The sequence below is a fragment of the Mesoplodon mirus genome, assembly GCF_964341445.2.
Source record: "Mesoplodon mirus genome assembly, chromosome: 2".
NCBI classification, from domain to species: domain Eukaryota; kingdom Metazoa; phylum Chordata; class Mammalia; order Artiodactyla; family Ziphiidae; genus Mesoplodon; species Mesoplodon mirus.
Window position 1 is genome coordinate 192,883,022 of NC_138977.1, and position 17,212 is coordinate 192,900,233.

At 43.6% G+C, this 17,212-nt stretch overlaps 1 protein-coding gene across 1 annotated transcript; it reads right to left on the minus strand.

The window, feature by feature from the left end:
- Window positions 1-362: 362 nt before the first annotated feature.
- ACTA2 (actin alpha 2, smooth muscle) lies at window positions 363-14,008 on the minus strand. The gene is made up of 8 exons (XM_082607046.1): window positions 13,832-14,008; window positions 12,312-12,440; window positions 9,153-9,263; window positions 7,039-7,123; window positions 6,505-6,666; window positions 4,623-4,814; window positions 3,274-3,455; window positions 363-651 (listed from the first exon to the last, which is right to left on the minus strand). Exons 1-8 carry the CDS (start codon window positions 13,958-13,960, stop codon window positions 508-510), a joined length of 1,134 nt encoding a protein of 377 aa, XP_082463172.1. The 5' UTR covers window positions 13,961-14,008; the 3' UTR covers window positions 363-507.
- Window positions 14,009-17,212: the final 3,204 nt, after the last annotated feature.

The window sequence follows — 17,212 nt, forward strand, 5'->3', positions numbered from 1 at the left end:
TGTGTGTACAAGCACACAGAGTTGTTGTTTTATTTTCACCCACCAGGCTACCAGTCAGGAAGTTATAGAGAGCAAAGTTATATAATGACTCAGCAAGTTGTGAGTCAGTGTGTATTATCCTGTTGATACATTTTAACCCATGTTTATGTTTATCTCCTGTGTGTTTTCAAATTCTTCCCACTTACGGCATTGGTTGGCACTTCCCGTGTTAATGTGATTCTACCCTTTCCTGGGAAACTTACACATCCTGGTTGTCATGTCCTTGGCCGTACCACTAGAGGGAGCCACTCTGTAATGGGTGAGGTCAGCCTAACAGAAATAACGTGATCAGCCTGGTGCTGATCAGAGGCCAAGGCGACAGGTTACAGGTAACATATTTAAGATTTATTAAAAAACACATAGGTAACAAGTCAGAGCTTTGGCTAGGAATGATTTGGAAAAGAATAGAAGGCATTATTCCACAAAACATTCACAGTGTATGCTAGAGACAGAGAGCAGGGAAGTGTTCTAGAAGCATTTGCGGTGGACGATGGATGGCCCGGCCTCGTCGTACTCCTGTTTGCTGATCCACATCTGCTGGAAGGTGGACAGAGAGGCCAGGATGGAGCCGCCAATCCAGACAGAGTATTTGCGCTCGGGAGGGGCAATGATCTGTTGGTCAGGATGAGGAAGAAAGGCCATTAATGCACTAGAAAACGGGGCCTGGGCATTCCAGCATGGTCCGAATTTGGTGACCCCTGCTGAAGCTTCATGGACAACAGGGACAGTCTTGGCTGTTAGATGCTGAACCCGAACCTGAACCCTAACCCATAGGGTGTGAATAAGTTGTGGACTTAGAGATTCTTCAATGAGCACATTTGGTTTCCCAGCTTCCTTTTACACAATCTATTCCAAAGCATCTATGACACACCTGCTGCATTCAGTCTACTATTGGGCAAACTGAAAGTTGGCCCCAAATCCTGCATGGCCTCCATTTAAGCCCTGACAATGTTCCTGACTTCCATAAGCTGTTCTTCAGAACTCAACACGACACATATGCTCTGTGGACACAAACACCAGCAACTTCGAGGAGAAGTTTTGATTGTGCCAGAACTTACCACACAGGAACTTACTATAGACCTGATTAAGTACACTGAGATGCACTGTTTAACACAGAGGCACCCAAGCATCCCCCACTGGGATGAACATTCCCCTGGGATAGGTCTGGGTTAGGCTGCATTGGCTGGCCCTATCCACTGCATAGGCCTGGCATGTAAGGACATGTTGACGTTTCTTAAATCAATGGATGGTTTAGGCTCAGAGGGCAGTGAATCAGACCGAGGGTATGTCTCCCTACAGCAACTCTACAAATAGCTATAGTTGAGTAATTCCAAATTCCACATCAGACTTGGATACTTGGGTAGAAATGAATATGGACACTTGGGCCAACAGATAAGGTATTTCTGAAATGGTGGTTTAATTTCTGTTTATGCCTTGAGCTCTGGTTGAACATTTATTTGCAATACAAGTAGCTGATATTTACTGAGTACTTACCATGTGCCGAGCACTGTGCTAAGCATTTTACATGTACTATCTCATTTAATCCTTATAACCACTTTGAAGAGTAAGTACTGAATTACTCCCATATTCCAAATGAGGAAACAGACTGAGAGAGGTTTAAGTAATTGACTTTGATCACACCGGTTGGTACCTATCAGACCCAGTATGCAAACCTGGACCTCTCCCAGGTATTTTTTTGTTTTGTTTTAGAAATAACTTTTCATTTTCGTATAATTTTAGTTTTACAGAAAAGTGGTAAAGACAGTACAGAGAGTTCCTATAGACCACCCCCCGCCCCCATTCAGTGTCAGTTTCCCCTAAGGTCACCATCTTACTGTGCCAGGTTTTTAATGGTTTGCTCTCATCACACTGGAGCTCAAAGTTCTACATTCATTTCTATTCAACACTCCAAGTTTGAAGAACTAGAAACTACCTAACTCTAGCTGGGCGTCTGTCATATACCCCCAACCTAGGTTGGCTTTGTCAGCAACCCGAGCAGCTGGTTTCATGTCCCTCCCTCCAGGGTGGGAAGATGAGGAGGTAAGTGCCAATCGGAGGGGCATCCAAGAATCACAAATCCTCAGAAAACAGTCTCTCTCCTCTTAACCCGCAGAATTCCGAACCTCTAATGTGGAGAGACAGCATGCTTCAGTCTAGCCCTCCCTGTTAGGTTAGCTGCAGACCCTTTCAAAAAAGGAGTGCAAGGGGCTTCCCTGGTGGTGCAGCGGTTGAGACTCCGCCTGCCAATGTAGGGGACACGGGTTCATGCCCTGGTCCGGGAGGATCCCACATGCCGCGGAGAGGCTGGGCCCATGAGCCATGGCCGCTGAGCCTGTGCGTCCGGAGCCTGTGCTCCGCAACGGGAGAGGCCACAGCAGTGAGAGGTCCGCGTACCGCAAAAAAAAAAAAAAAAAAAAAAAAAAAAAAGAGTGCAAATCACAGAGAACTTGTCTGAATACCTCTCGTGTGTGTGAACTGCCCCCAGAGGGCCCCTTCTCCTGCTCCCTGGGGCGTGGATCAGAAGGTCCCAGCCTGGCCTCCTGATTTCAGAGTGATAACAGCCTTTGAGAAGTCATCAGCCACATGTAAGTTTGCCTCCAAAGAATGATGGCCTTTTAATCTGAGTTTCTTTGACTGTGACTCAAAACTCACACAGTGTAGGGGTTCTGATGGCTCAAGCACTGAGCTTGGTCATCCTGGGGCCATGCTGCACTTTTGAGCACTTGTATCAAAGGGTATGTCAGACAGAGAGATGAAGATAAAATTCTAATTCCTGGCCACTGAGATGGAGTCACATTTAGTACTGGAAGAAGAGTATACACTATTGAATCTACAGGGTTACACCTCTTCAGAAATAAGTCTGGCTCATCTGTAATATTTGTAACACTCTATACATGACATGCACTATTTTTGTGATGAGGAAAAACAACAAAATGTGTATTTTAGTGAGATACGGACACATGGGGGGCTCTATTGACCTTCACTGCAGCTGCTGAAAGTAGATGATTGACAAGGATAAGTACAGATTAAATTTTGTACAAGATAATTCAACTTCTTTATGAACTGAACTGACCTATATCATTTATAGTATGGGACTTGTGGACTTTTAACCACTGCCTAGCTCTAAAACCCATGAGTGCATGTGACCAAGATGTAGCCTCTGAAGAGTCCTTCACCTCTGGTTGTAGGGCTGGCATTGCCAGCAGCATACATGGGTCCGTCACTGAACTGTACCTTGATCTTCATGGTGCTGGGCGCCAGGGCCGTGATCTCCTTCTGCATGCGGTCGGCAATGCCAGGGTACATGGTGGTGCCCCCGGACAGGACGTTGTTAGCATAGAGGTCCTTCCTGATGTCAATATCGCATTTCATGATGCTGTTGTAGGTGGTTTCATGGATGCCAGCAGACTCCATCCCTGGAAAAGAGACACAGGCCATGGTCCTTGAGTGGTGAATAAAGGCCAGGTTGACGTGGAAGATGATGCGAGCAACTGGATGATCTTACACTGGACCAAAGTTAGGCAGGCATGATGCTCTGGGAACCAGCCATCTCAGGACCGAAAGGTCCTCGAATGCCCCGTGTCCTCCTACCTCTTGTCTAGGGAGGAAGCCCTTCCTCAGCATCTATGGGAGGGTGGGAGGCTACAACATCATATCCCTGATTTTTAATAGACTCACTACTATAAATGATTCAAATAAGAAGCAAAGTCTTCAGATTGCCAGCAGAAGGTTCCATGCTGAGCCAATGTTGCAGCTGTTGCTCAGAACTTTCCCAAGTCTCTCTTTGGCTGCTGCCTTGTTCTTACTCCTCAAAGCTTTATGATGCTGAATCATCCAAAAAAAAAAAAAAGCTTCATTTTATTTGGACAAAGACTCGCTTTTCTTCAATCTTTGTAGTTTTGTGATGTAATACTAATAATGCTTAGTGATTACTTACAGCCAATATCTAATAAGCATTGAATGCTCATTTTGGCCAAGTCCTGGGCTAAGTGCCCCCCCCCCACAGCTCGTGTAATCCTCACAGCCAGCCTATGAAATAGGTACTATGATAATCCTCATTTTACAGATGAGGACCCTGAGACTTCAGTGTCCAAGGTCATGAATAGAGAATTAAGACTCAAACCCAGGCTCACCCCTCCCAGAGCCTGCCCTCTGTAAACAACTATGCTAACCCGTCTCCCAAGGTCAGTGCTAATGTAAGATTGGGCATTTCCACTTTTCTCTCCCCCTATTATTCCCAGACTCAGCATTGAACCTATCCTTCCCATCCATCCATCCGGTGGCTCCACTGTGTCCTAAGCACAGAGAGTATCTGATTCTTTCACTGTAAACCACACAGCAAGAATGCTTTGGGCTTGACTACAACATAGACAATGTTTTCTTAAAAAGAAAACTCCTTTTCTGGCCTCCGTAACTCTTAAAAATGTGACCTTCTTTCCTTTGACCTGGTTTAGAAATGCACTTGGTTTTGTGGCCCCTGTCACATGTCCCCACACGCAGAAGGGTGCTGGGGGCTGAGGGTCAGCTGGGTGCAGGTGGAGAGAGTGGTCTCCCCAGAAGCAGGGCCAGGGCGTGCTACCTACCGATGAACGAGGGCTGGAACAGGGTCTCTGGGCAGCGGAACCGCTCGTTCCCGATGGTGATCACCTGCCCGTCAGGCAGCTCGTAGCTCTTCTCGAGGGAGGAGGAGGACGCAGCAGTGGCCATCTCGTTTTCAAAGTCCAGGGCTACATAGCACAGTTTCTCCTTGATGTCCCGGACAATCTCACGCTCAGCTGTCAGCGAGATACAAACAAGGTTTGCACAGGCGGTAAAAATCCACCTGCCCGGGCCTCCCTGGTGGCGAGTGGTTGAGAGTCTGCCTGCCGATGCAGGGGACATGGGTTCGTGCCCCAGTCCGGGAAGATCCCACATGCCGCGGAGCGGCTGGGCCCGTGAGCCATGGCCGCTGAGCCTGCGCGTCCGGAGCCTGTGCTCCACAACAGGAGAGGCCACAACAGTGAGAGGCCCGCGTACCGCAAAAAAAAAAAAAAAAAAAAAAAAAAAAAATCCACCTGCCCTACTGCAGGCTCTCCTACAATACAGGCTCCATCCACAAAGTGTATAAGTTCGACATTACATTCTGCACCCCCAAATCCATCAGGGCAATTAAATTATAAGTCCACTATGGAACCGCTTCTGTTCCCAGCAGAGTGCCTCACACAGAAGGTTCTTAGCAAATATTGTCTGGAAAGTTCAGGACAGGAAGAAAATGAGCTGGCTAGAAACAGGCAAAGAGCAGGAAATCCTTTGTACATTAACTTTTTTGCACGATTAACTAATGAATCTCCATTATAAGTGCTTTATAACAGTTTGTTATATTGGATTTTCAGTTGACCAGGACGACACGTGCCGAAGCCGCCCCTTAGAGGCCCCTACAGTTTCAAAAAGCTCCAGAGACCCATGTCATCTGGGCCAGGTAGGTTCTAGCTCAAACCCTTGGAAAATTCATCACCTTCCAGAAAGAGGCAGGCTCTGGCTCAGGACAAGTCCCAATTAAGAAGGCCCCAGTGGTGCATGGAAGAAGTGGGCAGGCAGACCGCTTTCAGACTCCTGCCCTCTGAAGTTCTAAGCTATTGGTGCCATCTGGGCCCCGGGAACCTTCTGGAAGCATCTTGGAATTCTTCTTAGGGAGTAGAGAAGGAACAGAATTCACTCAACTGCCTACTCCAAAAGGAGATTTTAACATCTTCAGGGCTCAAACTTGGAGTCCAGAATAAGCCTCAGGGATGTCCAGAAACCTAACCATTTGGACAAGACCAAACAGGCCAAGGGAGGGCGGGCAGCCAGGGTCAAGGGCACTGAGGACGTCCCGACATCTCTAGTGTAGTCTCTGCCTCTGGGCAGCGGAACACCAGTTTATAGTCTGAAGACAAATGTGTCGCTGCCTGCGGGTTGATATTTATAGTCACTAACAAGTGCTGCGTGCTTCCTCAGGGCCAAGAATTCGGTGTGCATGATCTCATTTTCTACTCACAGCATCCTGTGAGAAAGGGTCTATGATTACTCCCATTTTACAGATGAAGAGGCTATGGCTTAGTGAACTTGGGCATCTAGTCCGAGGTCACACAGCTAGTGAGTAGCAGAATTGGGACCCAAGTCCTACTGAGATGTCTCCAAAGACTGCCCATCACCACACCATACCACCTTCAGTCTCTATGTGTGAATGCAAGGAATTAAAAAATGTTCAAATAGTGCAACTCTGACGAGCTCATAATACCAGATGGTTATCACTGTTCTTCTTGAAGAAATAGTGTAATTGTTTGGCAATTTCACATAGCAAAATATACATTGCTTTGCCCTGGGCATTAGAATCAGGCCTTGATACCTGCAAGGCTGCCTCCCATTGTTTCCTTGGATAATCACCAAGTCCACGAAGAACACCCCGCCCTTACACCCCCTCCCTTTATCTCCCGCAGGCCTCACCTGTGGTCACGAAGGAATAGCCTCGCTCGGTCAGGATCTTCATGAGGTAGTCGGTGAGATCTCGGCCAGCCAGGTCCAGACGCATGATGGCGTGGGGCAGGGCATAGCCCTCATAGATGGGCACATTGTGGGTAACACCGTCTCCAGAGTCCAGCACAATGCCTGGGGGACAGTTGTACACAATAAAAGTCACCAGGGCAGCTGGTATGTGATCACTTTCTGGTCTAGTAGAAGGGGAATTTCTAAGCCTCTTATTTGAAAGGAAGGAAGGCATTTGATAGGAGAAGTGGGGGTAGGGCTGGTTAAAGAAGAAAAAAAAGAAAAGAACAGGAAGAGGGAAACAATAGGAGAAGTCCTCCTGGAAATACAAGTTAAAGGGCTTAATTTTAAAGGTGAGAAGACCTCTGAGGGCTGGAATTAACCCTGTCATTTGAACTAAACCCCAATCCATCACACCCGCATGTTTATGAACCATTAAATCCTGTAACTGATGGTGTATTCAGCTGAGGCTCTCACCCCCTCCCAACCACCTACCAGTTGTACGTCCAGAGGCGTAGAGGGACAGCACTGCCTGAATAGCCACATACATGGCTGGGACATTGAAAGTCTCAAACATGATCTGCAAAGCAATTCAAAGAGCTGAGTTAGTGATGCTGCCAGTCTTACCAAGAATGCACAAGACGGCATCTTGTTGAGGAGTGCAGGGGGCCCACGTCGTTCTGGGTAGAGGAAACTAAGGTAAAGGAGGGCCAGGGAAGCCTTGATTACTAGTCAAGGAGAAATGAAGGTGTAAATGAAGAAACCATTATACCAGAGGCCTGATGGCATGGAGAGGGGGATATATGACCAGCCAGGTATAAGGAGGCTCTAGCTTCTGGCCCTGGCCCTGACTTGAACATGACCTGGGAGAATTCACCAAACTAACAGCTGAATAACGTGGACTTCATTCCAGGTCTCTTGATTACAAATGGAGGAGGAGTTTGGATGAGAAGCGTTCTCAGGGTCCTCCACTGTGAACAGTCCAGGACTTAATACTGTTATCAAAGCCAGAAGAAACAAAAGACAGCGTCTATACTTCTCTGGTGTATGAAAGAGCCCTTTTTTTTTTTTTTTTTTTTTGGCTGCGCGGCTTGCAGATCTTAGTTCCCTGACCAGGGATTGAACCCAGGCCCTCTGCAGTGATGAAAGCTCAAGAGTCCTAACCACTGGACCACCAAGGAATTCCCGAAAGAGACCCTTTAAACCTGAAGCTCAGACTGGTTGAAATGAGCCCTGTTCTGTGCTCTGAGGTTCATTTAATCTGTTCCACTTTTTTATGTAGTTGCTGGGTCAATGCCAGCCCTAGAATCTGAGGCCACTCTGGCTGCAGTGAAGGAGCCCTGATTCCTGGAAGAAAAGAACCTCCTGCTGGTAACAGAGAACCAAGTATGAATGTCAATGTGGCAGCTCATGCAGTCTAGGGACACGATTAGAACCAGAGTCCCTCCCGGTCAAGCATTAGAAATCTGTGCCCACGGAGATGCCCACAGACCACCATTTCTCCATCTGCAAAACCCTCCCTGGTCTATTCACCAGAGTGAATATCTAGCATCATTTGCTAGACGGCCATAATTCCCAACTATATATTTTACCATTCACAGGAAAAATAGCCCCCATAAGAAACAACATCTCTTGCTACATGAGCACTTCCCAGGCACACAGATGTTCCCCTGTAGAGAACAGCTGCTAGTGTGTTGGTGTAGCGCCTAGAACTCTTCCGAGAAAAAGACCCTGCAGTATTTACATTTATTATTCTCTGAGGTCAAAAGATCATGGGCCAAGTCCAAGCTCTGCCACTTCTAGCTGTGTGACCTTGGGACAATCACCTAATGTACTTGAGCCTCGATTTCTTCATTTATATTATCAGCATACGAATAGCTCCTGCTTTACATTGTTAAGATTTAAAGAGACAATGCGTATAAAATGCTTAGCCCAGTGCCTAACCATAGCAAGCATGAAACTGACACTAGGCGTATTTATTTAGCAGCTCAGCCAAACTGGAAATCTTGTCTGGCTGGTGGAATGGATAGTCTCCTGATCCAAAACCTTTGAGCTTCAGACAAGTGACAATAATAACAATAATAACTATTTGTTGAAGGTTATCAGACCAGGTACCATGAAACACATTTAGCATTTACCTCATTAATCTTCACATCAATCCTTTGAAAAATAATAGTACTAATATTATTCCCAACATATGGACAAGGAAACTGAGGCTCTGAGAAATTAAGTGGATTCTTTAAAGTCACATAGCTGATTAAGTGACAGATCGAGTTTTCAAACCGGGATCTGTCGGACTCCAGAACCAAAATTCCCCATTTTATGTTATCCTGCACTTTGAAATGACTTCTCCTTAGAAGGTTTTAACCTAAACATGTCACATTTTCACTTAAATCTTGGAATTTTCCCGTTGCTCTTGGAATCAAGGGGCCATTCCTGCAGTAAGGATGTCAGTGCCATCAGGATGCTCCTGGCCTTTGGAATCCTGGAAAGTTATCAGCCTGTGACTGGACTGTTGGATGGGCCTTCTCGCTGCTGTCCTGCACAGCCCCTTTAACACAGGACTTTCCCCAGACACCAAAGTGCTGGGCCCTGGAGTGCATATTTACCTGGGTCATTTTCTCCCGGTTGGCTTTGGGGTTCAGGGGTGCCTCGGTGAGCAGGGTTGGATGTTCTTCAGGGGCAACGCGAAGCTCATTGTAGAAAGAGTGGTGCCAGATCTAGCAGGGGGACCAAGGAAAAGCACAATGATGTGACGCTGTAGGGACACTGCAGTCCTCAAAAAGGGATCAGAATGGGCTAATGAAACCAGGTCCAAATAAAATGCTAGAAGTACTCATTATGTGTCCCCATTTTTACAGATGCAGAGACTGAAACTCAAGGACTGTAAATAACTTACTGAGGGTTCACAGCTAGTAGGTGAATGAGCAAAAATGCAAAACCCGGACTATGAGGCACGATGGAGTAGTGGTTAAGGGTACAGGCTCTGGCATCAAACCTGGGTTCAAATCCTGGCTTAACCACTTCTTGGTTATGTGAGCTTAGGCAAATTTTAACCCTTCTCAGCCACAATCTGTCCATGGGTAATATAAAAATAATTTGTGGGCTTCCCTGGTGGCGCAGTGGTTGAGAGTCCGCCTGCCGATGCAGGGAACACGGGTTCGTGCCCCGGTCCGGGAAGATCCCACATGCCGCGGAGTGGCTAGGCCCGTGCGCCATGGCCGCTGAGCCTGCATGTCCAGAGCCTGTGCTCCGCAACGGGAGAGGCCACAGCAGTGAGAGGCCCGCGTACCGCAAAAATAAATAAATAAATAAATAAATAAATAAATAAATTGTATGTCTTTGTGAGACTTAAGTCAGGGAACCCTAGAGTTGCTATTTAGCCCAGTGCCTAGCCCAGAGTAAATGTTACTATTATTCAACTATATCTTCTTTACCCCCTATTTCCACTGCAGTTAATATTCATGGGTGAATGACTTAGAGTAGCAAGTAAAAGGACAAATGAATGAATATATGAAAGGATGAATGAAGCTGACCTAATTGCCTAATTGCCCCTTTTAATATTTGAGGGAAATTTTCCTCCCCTCCATTCCCCTCTTTGCTCCCCAGGGCTGAGAGAAGCCTGCCTTGGTCAGCACACTCTGGACCTTTCGTTCATGGGCAGACATTTGGCCTTCAGGTGTTTCCAAAAAAAGCCAGTGTCTATTTCTAGCATGTCCATGTGATGTACTTTGTACATACTTGTGTTTGCTTCATGGTTGAGCATCCTCTTTATTTTTGAGCTGTTTCTTTGTGGGTTTTTTTGGGTTTTTTTGTTTGTTTGTTTTGTTTTTTGCAGTACACGGGCCTCTCACTGTTGTGGCCTCTCCCGTTGCGGAGCACAGGCTCCGGACGCGCAGGCCCAGCGGCCATGGCTCACGGGCCCAGCTGCTCCGCGGCATGTGGGATCTTCCCGGACCGGGGCACGAACCCATGTCCCCTGCATCGGCAGGTGGACTCTCAACCACTGCGCCACCAGGGAAGCCCTGAGCTGTTTCTTTTGTTAATTTAATTTTTATTTTATATTGGAGTATAGTTGTTTTACAATGTTGTGTTAGTTTCAGGTGTACAGCAAGGTGATTCAGTTATACATATACATATATCCATACTTTTTCAGATTCTTTTCCCATATAGGTTATTACAGAATATTAAGTAGAGTTCCCTGTGAGCATCCTCTTTAATCCCTGGATGCCATAAAGAACAAACCATTGTGAAAAAGTTTCAGTTAACTAGTTATTTTTAAAAGACTGAAAATTCTCCACTAGCACCAGAAATATTAAATTCATTCAGAATTAAAACAAAATAAAACAAGAACTGCTAGTGAAAGCTCATACATTAATAAAAGCTAGATCGACTTTAAAGAGTCTTTATCTTATTGAAGTTACTTTGGTTTTGAATTTGTTGTTTCTAGAAAGGAAATGAGACTCCTGAAAGTTCTATTCCTTTGATGGAGTAAAAGCAACACAGTGTTCAAGAAATCACAAAAAAAAAAAAAGTGAAGAAAAGAAATTCTACCAATCGTATTATATACTATGGATACTCTGAAGCATCATCTAAAAACCAACCAATCCCTCTCTCTCTCTCTTATTCTTCTCTCTCTCTCTCTCTCTCTCTCTCTCTCTCTCGAAGACCCTTTGAATTTAAATTTTAAAAATTATGGAATGCTTTATTTGTTCCAAGGATCTTTCTCCAAGTGCATTCCTCTGAGACTCTGCCAGCTCCATGGAGAAACTCTTAAAAGAGTATTTTCCTACTATTAATATCTTCTTCACAGTGAAAACTGCAGTCTTAACCAAATCCAGAATCTTAGACTCAGTAAACCTAATGAAACACAATTTTTGTAGAGAAGCAGAAGTTTCAGCATTATTACTGATAAATCCTAGCAACACTATTTTCTTTTACACTAGTGGGAGGGAGAGAGAGAGAGAGTGAGAGTGTGTGTGTGTGTGTGTGTGTGTGTGTGTGTGTGTGTGTGTGGAGCTGACAGATATATAAAAGTCCAGATGTTCTGGTTCTAATATATTTGCTGCATTTAAAAAATTTAAGTCACTTTCTCATTATTTCTTCTGCTTTTTCTCTGATCACTTGTGTTTCCATAATGCCTAATAACAAACATCAAAATCCTAGGATTTAACCCTTCTCCCCATTAGCTCTTCTATATGGGTCTGGGAGATAAAGACTTCACTTAATGCAACACAGGGAGATACTTTTAAAAATATTTATTTAAAAATTTTTGTCATGCGCTTGGGCTTCAATATGTTGAGGAACATTCAGGAATGTATGAATGTATAGTTTTCTATAGTGAAAACAAATAAATATATATATTTTTTTAATGTTCAGGGTGAGTTAATGAAAAACTTTCAAGAATGGGTGGGTGAAGGCAACCCTTTGTTCTCCTGGCTGCTACTCATATAATGCTTGTCCTCGGAGGGCAAGCCAGTGGACTGAGCAATAGACTATTAATTCCCACCATTGTCTAAGGACTACTGTTCTCATCTGCAGAGCTAGCTCACTCTAATTGGTTTATAACCCCTGTTAGGCAAAGGATTTGCTTTTTTTTTTTAATTTAAAGAAACAGTTCAGGATTTTTTTTTCCAGTTAGTAATAATCTAGAAGGAATATCAACAAGTAAAAGTACAATTGGGCAAAGTGAGCCAGTTCTTTTCCCCAGCAGTAGCAAGATGTTTGGAAACAGGAACCCCAGGAATCATGCATGAATCTCCCGGTACCTTTTCCATGTCATCCCAGTTGGTAATGATGCCGTGTTCTATCGGGTACTTCAGGGTCAGGATTCCTCTTTTGCTTTGTGCTTCATCACCCACGTAGCTGTCTTTTTGTCCCATTCCCACCATCACCCCCTAAAAAAGGTTCAACACGTCACGAGCCAGCCTCTCTCAGAACTTGTGAACTGATTACAGTCCGAACACAAAGGGTTAAATCATTGCGATCAAAGTTCCTTCCGGTACCAACAATGATATGTTGAATCCTACTGTCACTAAGTTCTTAAGAAACAGCCTTAGTTGATTGGAAACAGGCCTGAATAGTTCTCTCAAATAGCAGAGAACCCTGAGGGTAAGGCAACTTTGTGTCATTTATCTTCTACATCACTTGATGTGCTCTCTTAGGGCAAAGATTGTATCTGTCTTGTTCGCACTATGACAAATTGCTTGGCACATATTCGGCACTCAGTCATTATTTGTTGAATGGATATGTAAATTTTTACATATTAGTTACATGGCATTTTGCCTCTTTTAATCCTTTCAACTGTACTTTTGAAGTTGTCACCTACCCAAGAGTATATCTAACCGTTATAAGCAAAAACATTATTTCTACAAATGATCACTCTGTGCTTGATTTCTCATAGATAAATTCATACCTATCAACACTGACATCTGCCTAAAGTAGTGGGATGTATTTTTTAATCATTAAGGTGAAGCTTTAAAAAAGAGAGAATTCTCATTACTAAAATTTAAAATTGCACTGGAGTGACTTAAAATTAAAATTGCAAAACAGTCGTGGCTACTATAATTCCATAAGTATTGATTTATGCAAAATATCTCCATCCCAAAAGTTCAACAAAGGGACAGAGTTCATTCATGGGGAGAGGCTTCTATTATTTGTTCTTGTGACTCTATGCCAAATTGAAAGCTTAAATATCAAACAGATAGGCTCAATGTGCAAAATACATTTCTGCTGTGAAGGAGAATTTCTGAGATGAAACTCTCAGTTTTTACCCCGTGGCTGCCATCAACATTTTGTTTCTACATAATGCTATGTAAAATTACCGTGTGGCTGTCCACATGTATTTTGTTGACAGCTAACAGACGTAAAATTACATTTGGTAACAAAGCTGATTTTCATCTAACATTAGGTTCTGTGAGAGTGAGTGACCTGGGCTTTTATTTTAGTTTCTTTCCAAAGAGTAGCTATGGAATACATCAGATAACCCATAAACTCATAAATATTTCTGATGCTGATGACAATGATTACATTTAGACAAAAAGGATTTATGAAAAAGAGTCAGTCTTTGTATCTGATAGACACCCAATAGATAATCTATCAACATTGTGTATTAAATTGGCACTTATTTCTAGACGTCAATCATCAGAGGTACATTTTTAACATGGTTACATAATTCCCGGGCAGAGAGCAACAGACAATCTATGAATACCCATAGCGGGTACCAGAGACATAGAGGGACCAAATCTATAGCTTTGTTTCTCTCTGTTCCAGAGAAAATTTTCCTCACCTGATGTCTGGGACGTCCCACAATGGACGGGAAAACAGCCCTGGGAGCATCGTCCCCAGCAAAGCCAGCCTTACAGAGCCCAGAGCCATTGTCACACACCAGGGCGGTGCTGTCCTCTTCTTCACACATCTTGGCTGGAGCTACGACACAGGGTCCTGCAGGGAACAGGGAGGAAGCCACCCCGCTGTTATCCAACAGTCATGGCACTTAACCTGACCACTCCCACCTTCCAGGCTGGGTTGAGACCCCTCCTGTGTACTCCTAGAGCGCCCTCTGCTGATTCTTATCTAACACAGCATTTATCTCAAAGTATTTTCATTAGACTGAAAACTTTTTATAACTAAAACTCTGATTTCCACGTTCATACAACAGGTCTCTAGCACCGTGGCTGGCACGTCACATGTGCTCACAGGCACTTTAACGACTGACTAAGTAAGTGAATGAATGAACTACTGCAGAGCACACATGGAATATCAGACCATGAGATCAGATATTCACAGGGACAAGTCATTTGTTAAAGAAGTATCTGGAATTTGCTGTCTGTATCCAACCATCTTCACATTTTTCTAGATATGTTATAACTTCAAATTTTTTTCAAAAACGTAGATTTTGAGGAATGGGCAGCATGTGAAAATTTGGAAATATTGCGACATTTAATGTAAAATGTTTAAAAGAAAATTCTCTTTTGGATCCTGAGGACTTTAAATTTTACCCTTGGAAAAACATTAGAACCAATCAAAACTTTCTAAGAAGGTGCTTTAAATTTTAGGGACCACAGTTATTCCATTAATAAAAACCACTGCTACCCTGTAAGTCCAACAAGCCAAGGTGAATCCAAAACTTTAGACATCATGCAGTAGAATGCTTTGTTGCCGTTAAAAAAGATAAATAAAAGGATAAGTTACAGGTATATTCTTATGTAATACTAGGTTAGAGAAAGTAACATTGTATGATCCCATTAAAAATGTATTTTTATGCACTAGAAAAAAATTAACCATATTTACCATGATGTTGATGGGGGTTATTTTTGAAGTGGTGGGTTTTCTAGGTATTTTAAATGATCATCCCTGAGTTCTGTAATATTTTCTAAATAAATTGAGCGTGTATTCTTTTAGTAAGAAAACAATATTTTAAATATCCCATTGTTAAGCTTGGATCCTACGGCAAAATTTGGAAGGCTGGAGCAAAAGTAACAACTTAAAGATCTGGGAAATTGAAGGCTTATTAGAGAACGTTTTCATTTAATGCCCTCGTTTCTCAAATGAGAAAAATCAGGGGAAGTGATTTGCTCAAGGGCACACAGGGCCTTACAGGCAAAGTTGAACAAGAGATCAGGACCCCTTGGCTACCCTTCAGCTTTCAATCTAGACCCCTTCCATTTTCTAAGCAGAATTAGGTGAAAATAGTTTTTAAAGAGAAGGACACCCAGAGTTCTCTGCCTGACTTTGAGATGATAGGATTTCAGGTTCAGGAAGATTCTTCTAAGTTGGTGAACTCATTGCACCCCCAGGCCTAGATATAAAAGGCAACTCTTTTAAGGAAATTTCTGGGACCTAAGAAAAGAAAAAAAAGCTATTACAGTGTGAGTTGTGCCAGACCATTCCCATGAAACCAATGCTCCGTCTTTCCAAATGCCTAGACCTTCCATGGCAGTGTCTCATGCAACGTAACCCTTTGCAAAGAGCATGAACCTCAACTGAGAGGACATATCTTAAAATCCAGGACATGTACTATTATCGCCAGCTGACAAACCAGGAAATCAAGACTCAGGTTGGAATGATTTGTCCAAGATCCCAAAACTGGTAGAGTTAGGACAATAAAAATTACAGCACATGATGATTATGGGCTTGGATTCTGGAGTCTCACTCTGGATTTGAGTGTGGCCTTCACCGCTTAGAAGCTATGTGACTTAGTAAGTTATGTAACATCTCTAAATCAGTTTCTTTATCTATGAAACAACAGTAAAATCTGTATGTAGCACATAGAGTTCTTATGGGGAGTAGATTTCCTAAAAGGCATTTAAAATAATTTATGGTGGCATATACATTATGAATTCTCAATAAATATTATTTTTAAATTATTAGTATCATTATGTGATTATTATCATTATCCAGATCTTTTTACTTCTAGTCTTTGCTTCCTCTCCACACTCCCTCTAGGCCTACCACAGAAACCTTCACCTTGTGGATTCTACTTGTAAGAATGGAAAATGAGGTTTATCAATGGCCGACTCTTTCTTTTCCCACCCTTCCCTTCCCTTTCCAGACACTGAATTATGTTTGGCAGTCATGTGATTTGGCTTCCTTCCTAGCAGATTAAGAAGCAAAAAAGAGAGTTGAGAAATATAAGAGAGAGAAGGCAGAAGAAGCAGTCGGAGTCCGAGGCATGTGTCAGAGGCTGTCAGCACTGGGTCAGCAGCCTCTCTGGATGTGCTAAGCAGACTTGCCAAAACAGAAGTAAGGGCTGAAAACAGGATAAAATACTTGGAATTAGGAGGCTCTAAAAATGTGATGGTGTGGTCACTATGAATACACATGTCCTTCGTAACCCTTTCCGTGGGCAGGAAGGGTTTGGGGGAGTGTTAAGATGCACTGCAGATAAAGTAGGCTTAACGCTCAGCATCAGCAAGCGTGCAGAAAATAAAAAAATCTCAAAATTTGGTAAATGTGTTTTTATTTGGCAAAAAGAAAGAAAGAAAGAAAGAAAGAAAGAAAGAAAGAAAGAAAGAAAGAAAGAAAGAAAGAAAGAAAGAAAGAAAGAGAAAAAATGTTCAGGAAGAATTTTTAAATCTCTAAAAGGAGCACTGTCATTATAGAAATCTGTGTCCCCAGAAAGGACCCAGCTCAGTGGTTTGCAACTCTTACCTAACCTGATGAGCAGCTGGGTTTGGAGCAAAGCATTTCCTAATTAGGTAAAACACACTTGAATGTCTGCTTTTGGAACAGCACCCGGGTCAGGGGGTTTGCTCTAACCGACTCCAGTGCATCTTGTGCCAAAAATGAGTAGTTAGTGGGAGGGGAACGCTCCAGGTCCCAGCTCAACAGTCTTGAAACACAAACCATATTTAGTCATGAATCACAAAATGGAAGGAAAATCTCAGTGTGAAAACTCCAGTCCGGGCTGAAGCTGCCAACCCCTGATTTACAGCAAAGAGCAGCCTGTGGTGGCAGGGCTGGCTCCCAGGTCCCGCCCGGCTGAGAAATGCAAACCAGACATCGCACAGGCTGAGACGCAAACAGCTGTCAGACGCACACTCGGCTCCCTCTCTCTTTATCACAAAGATTCAGCGGGGCGCCTGCTGCGCTCTGCTGCAGACGACCAACCAACCGAGACGCATATATCTTTTTTTTTTTAACATCTTTATTGGAGTATAATTGCTTT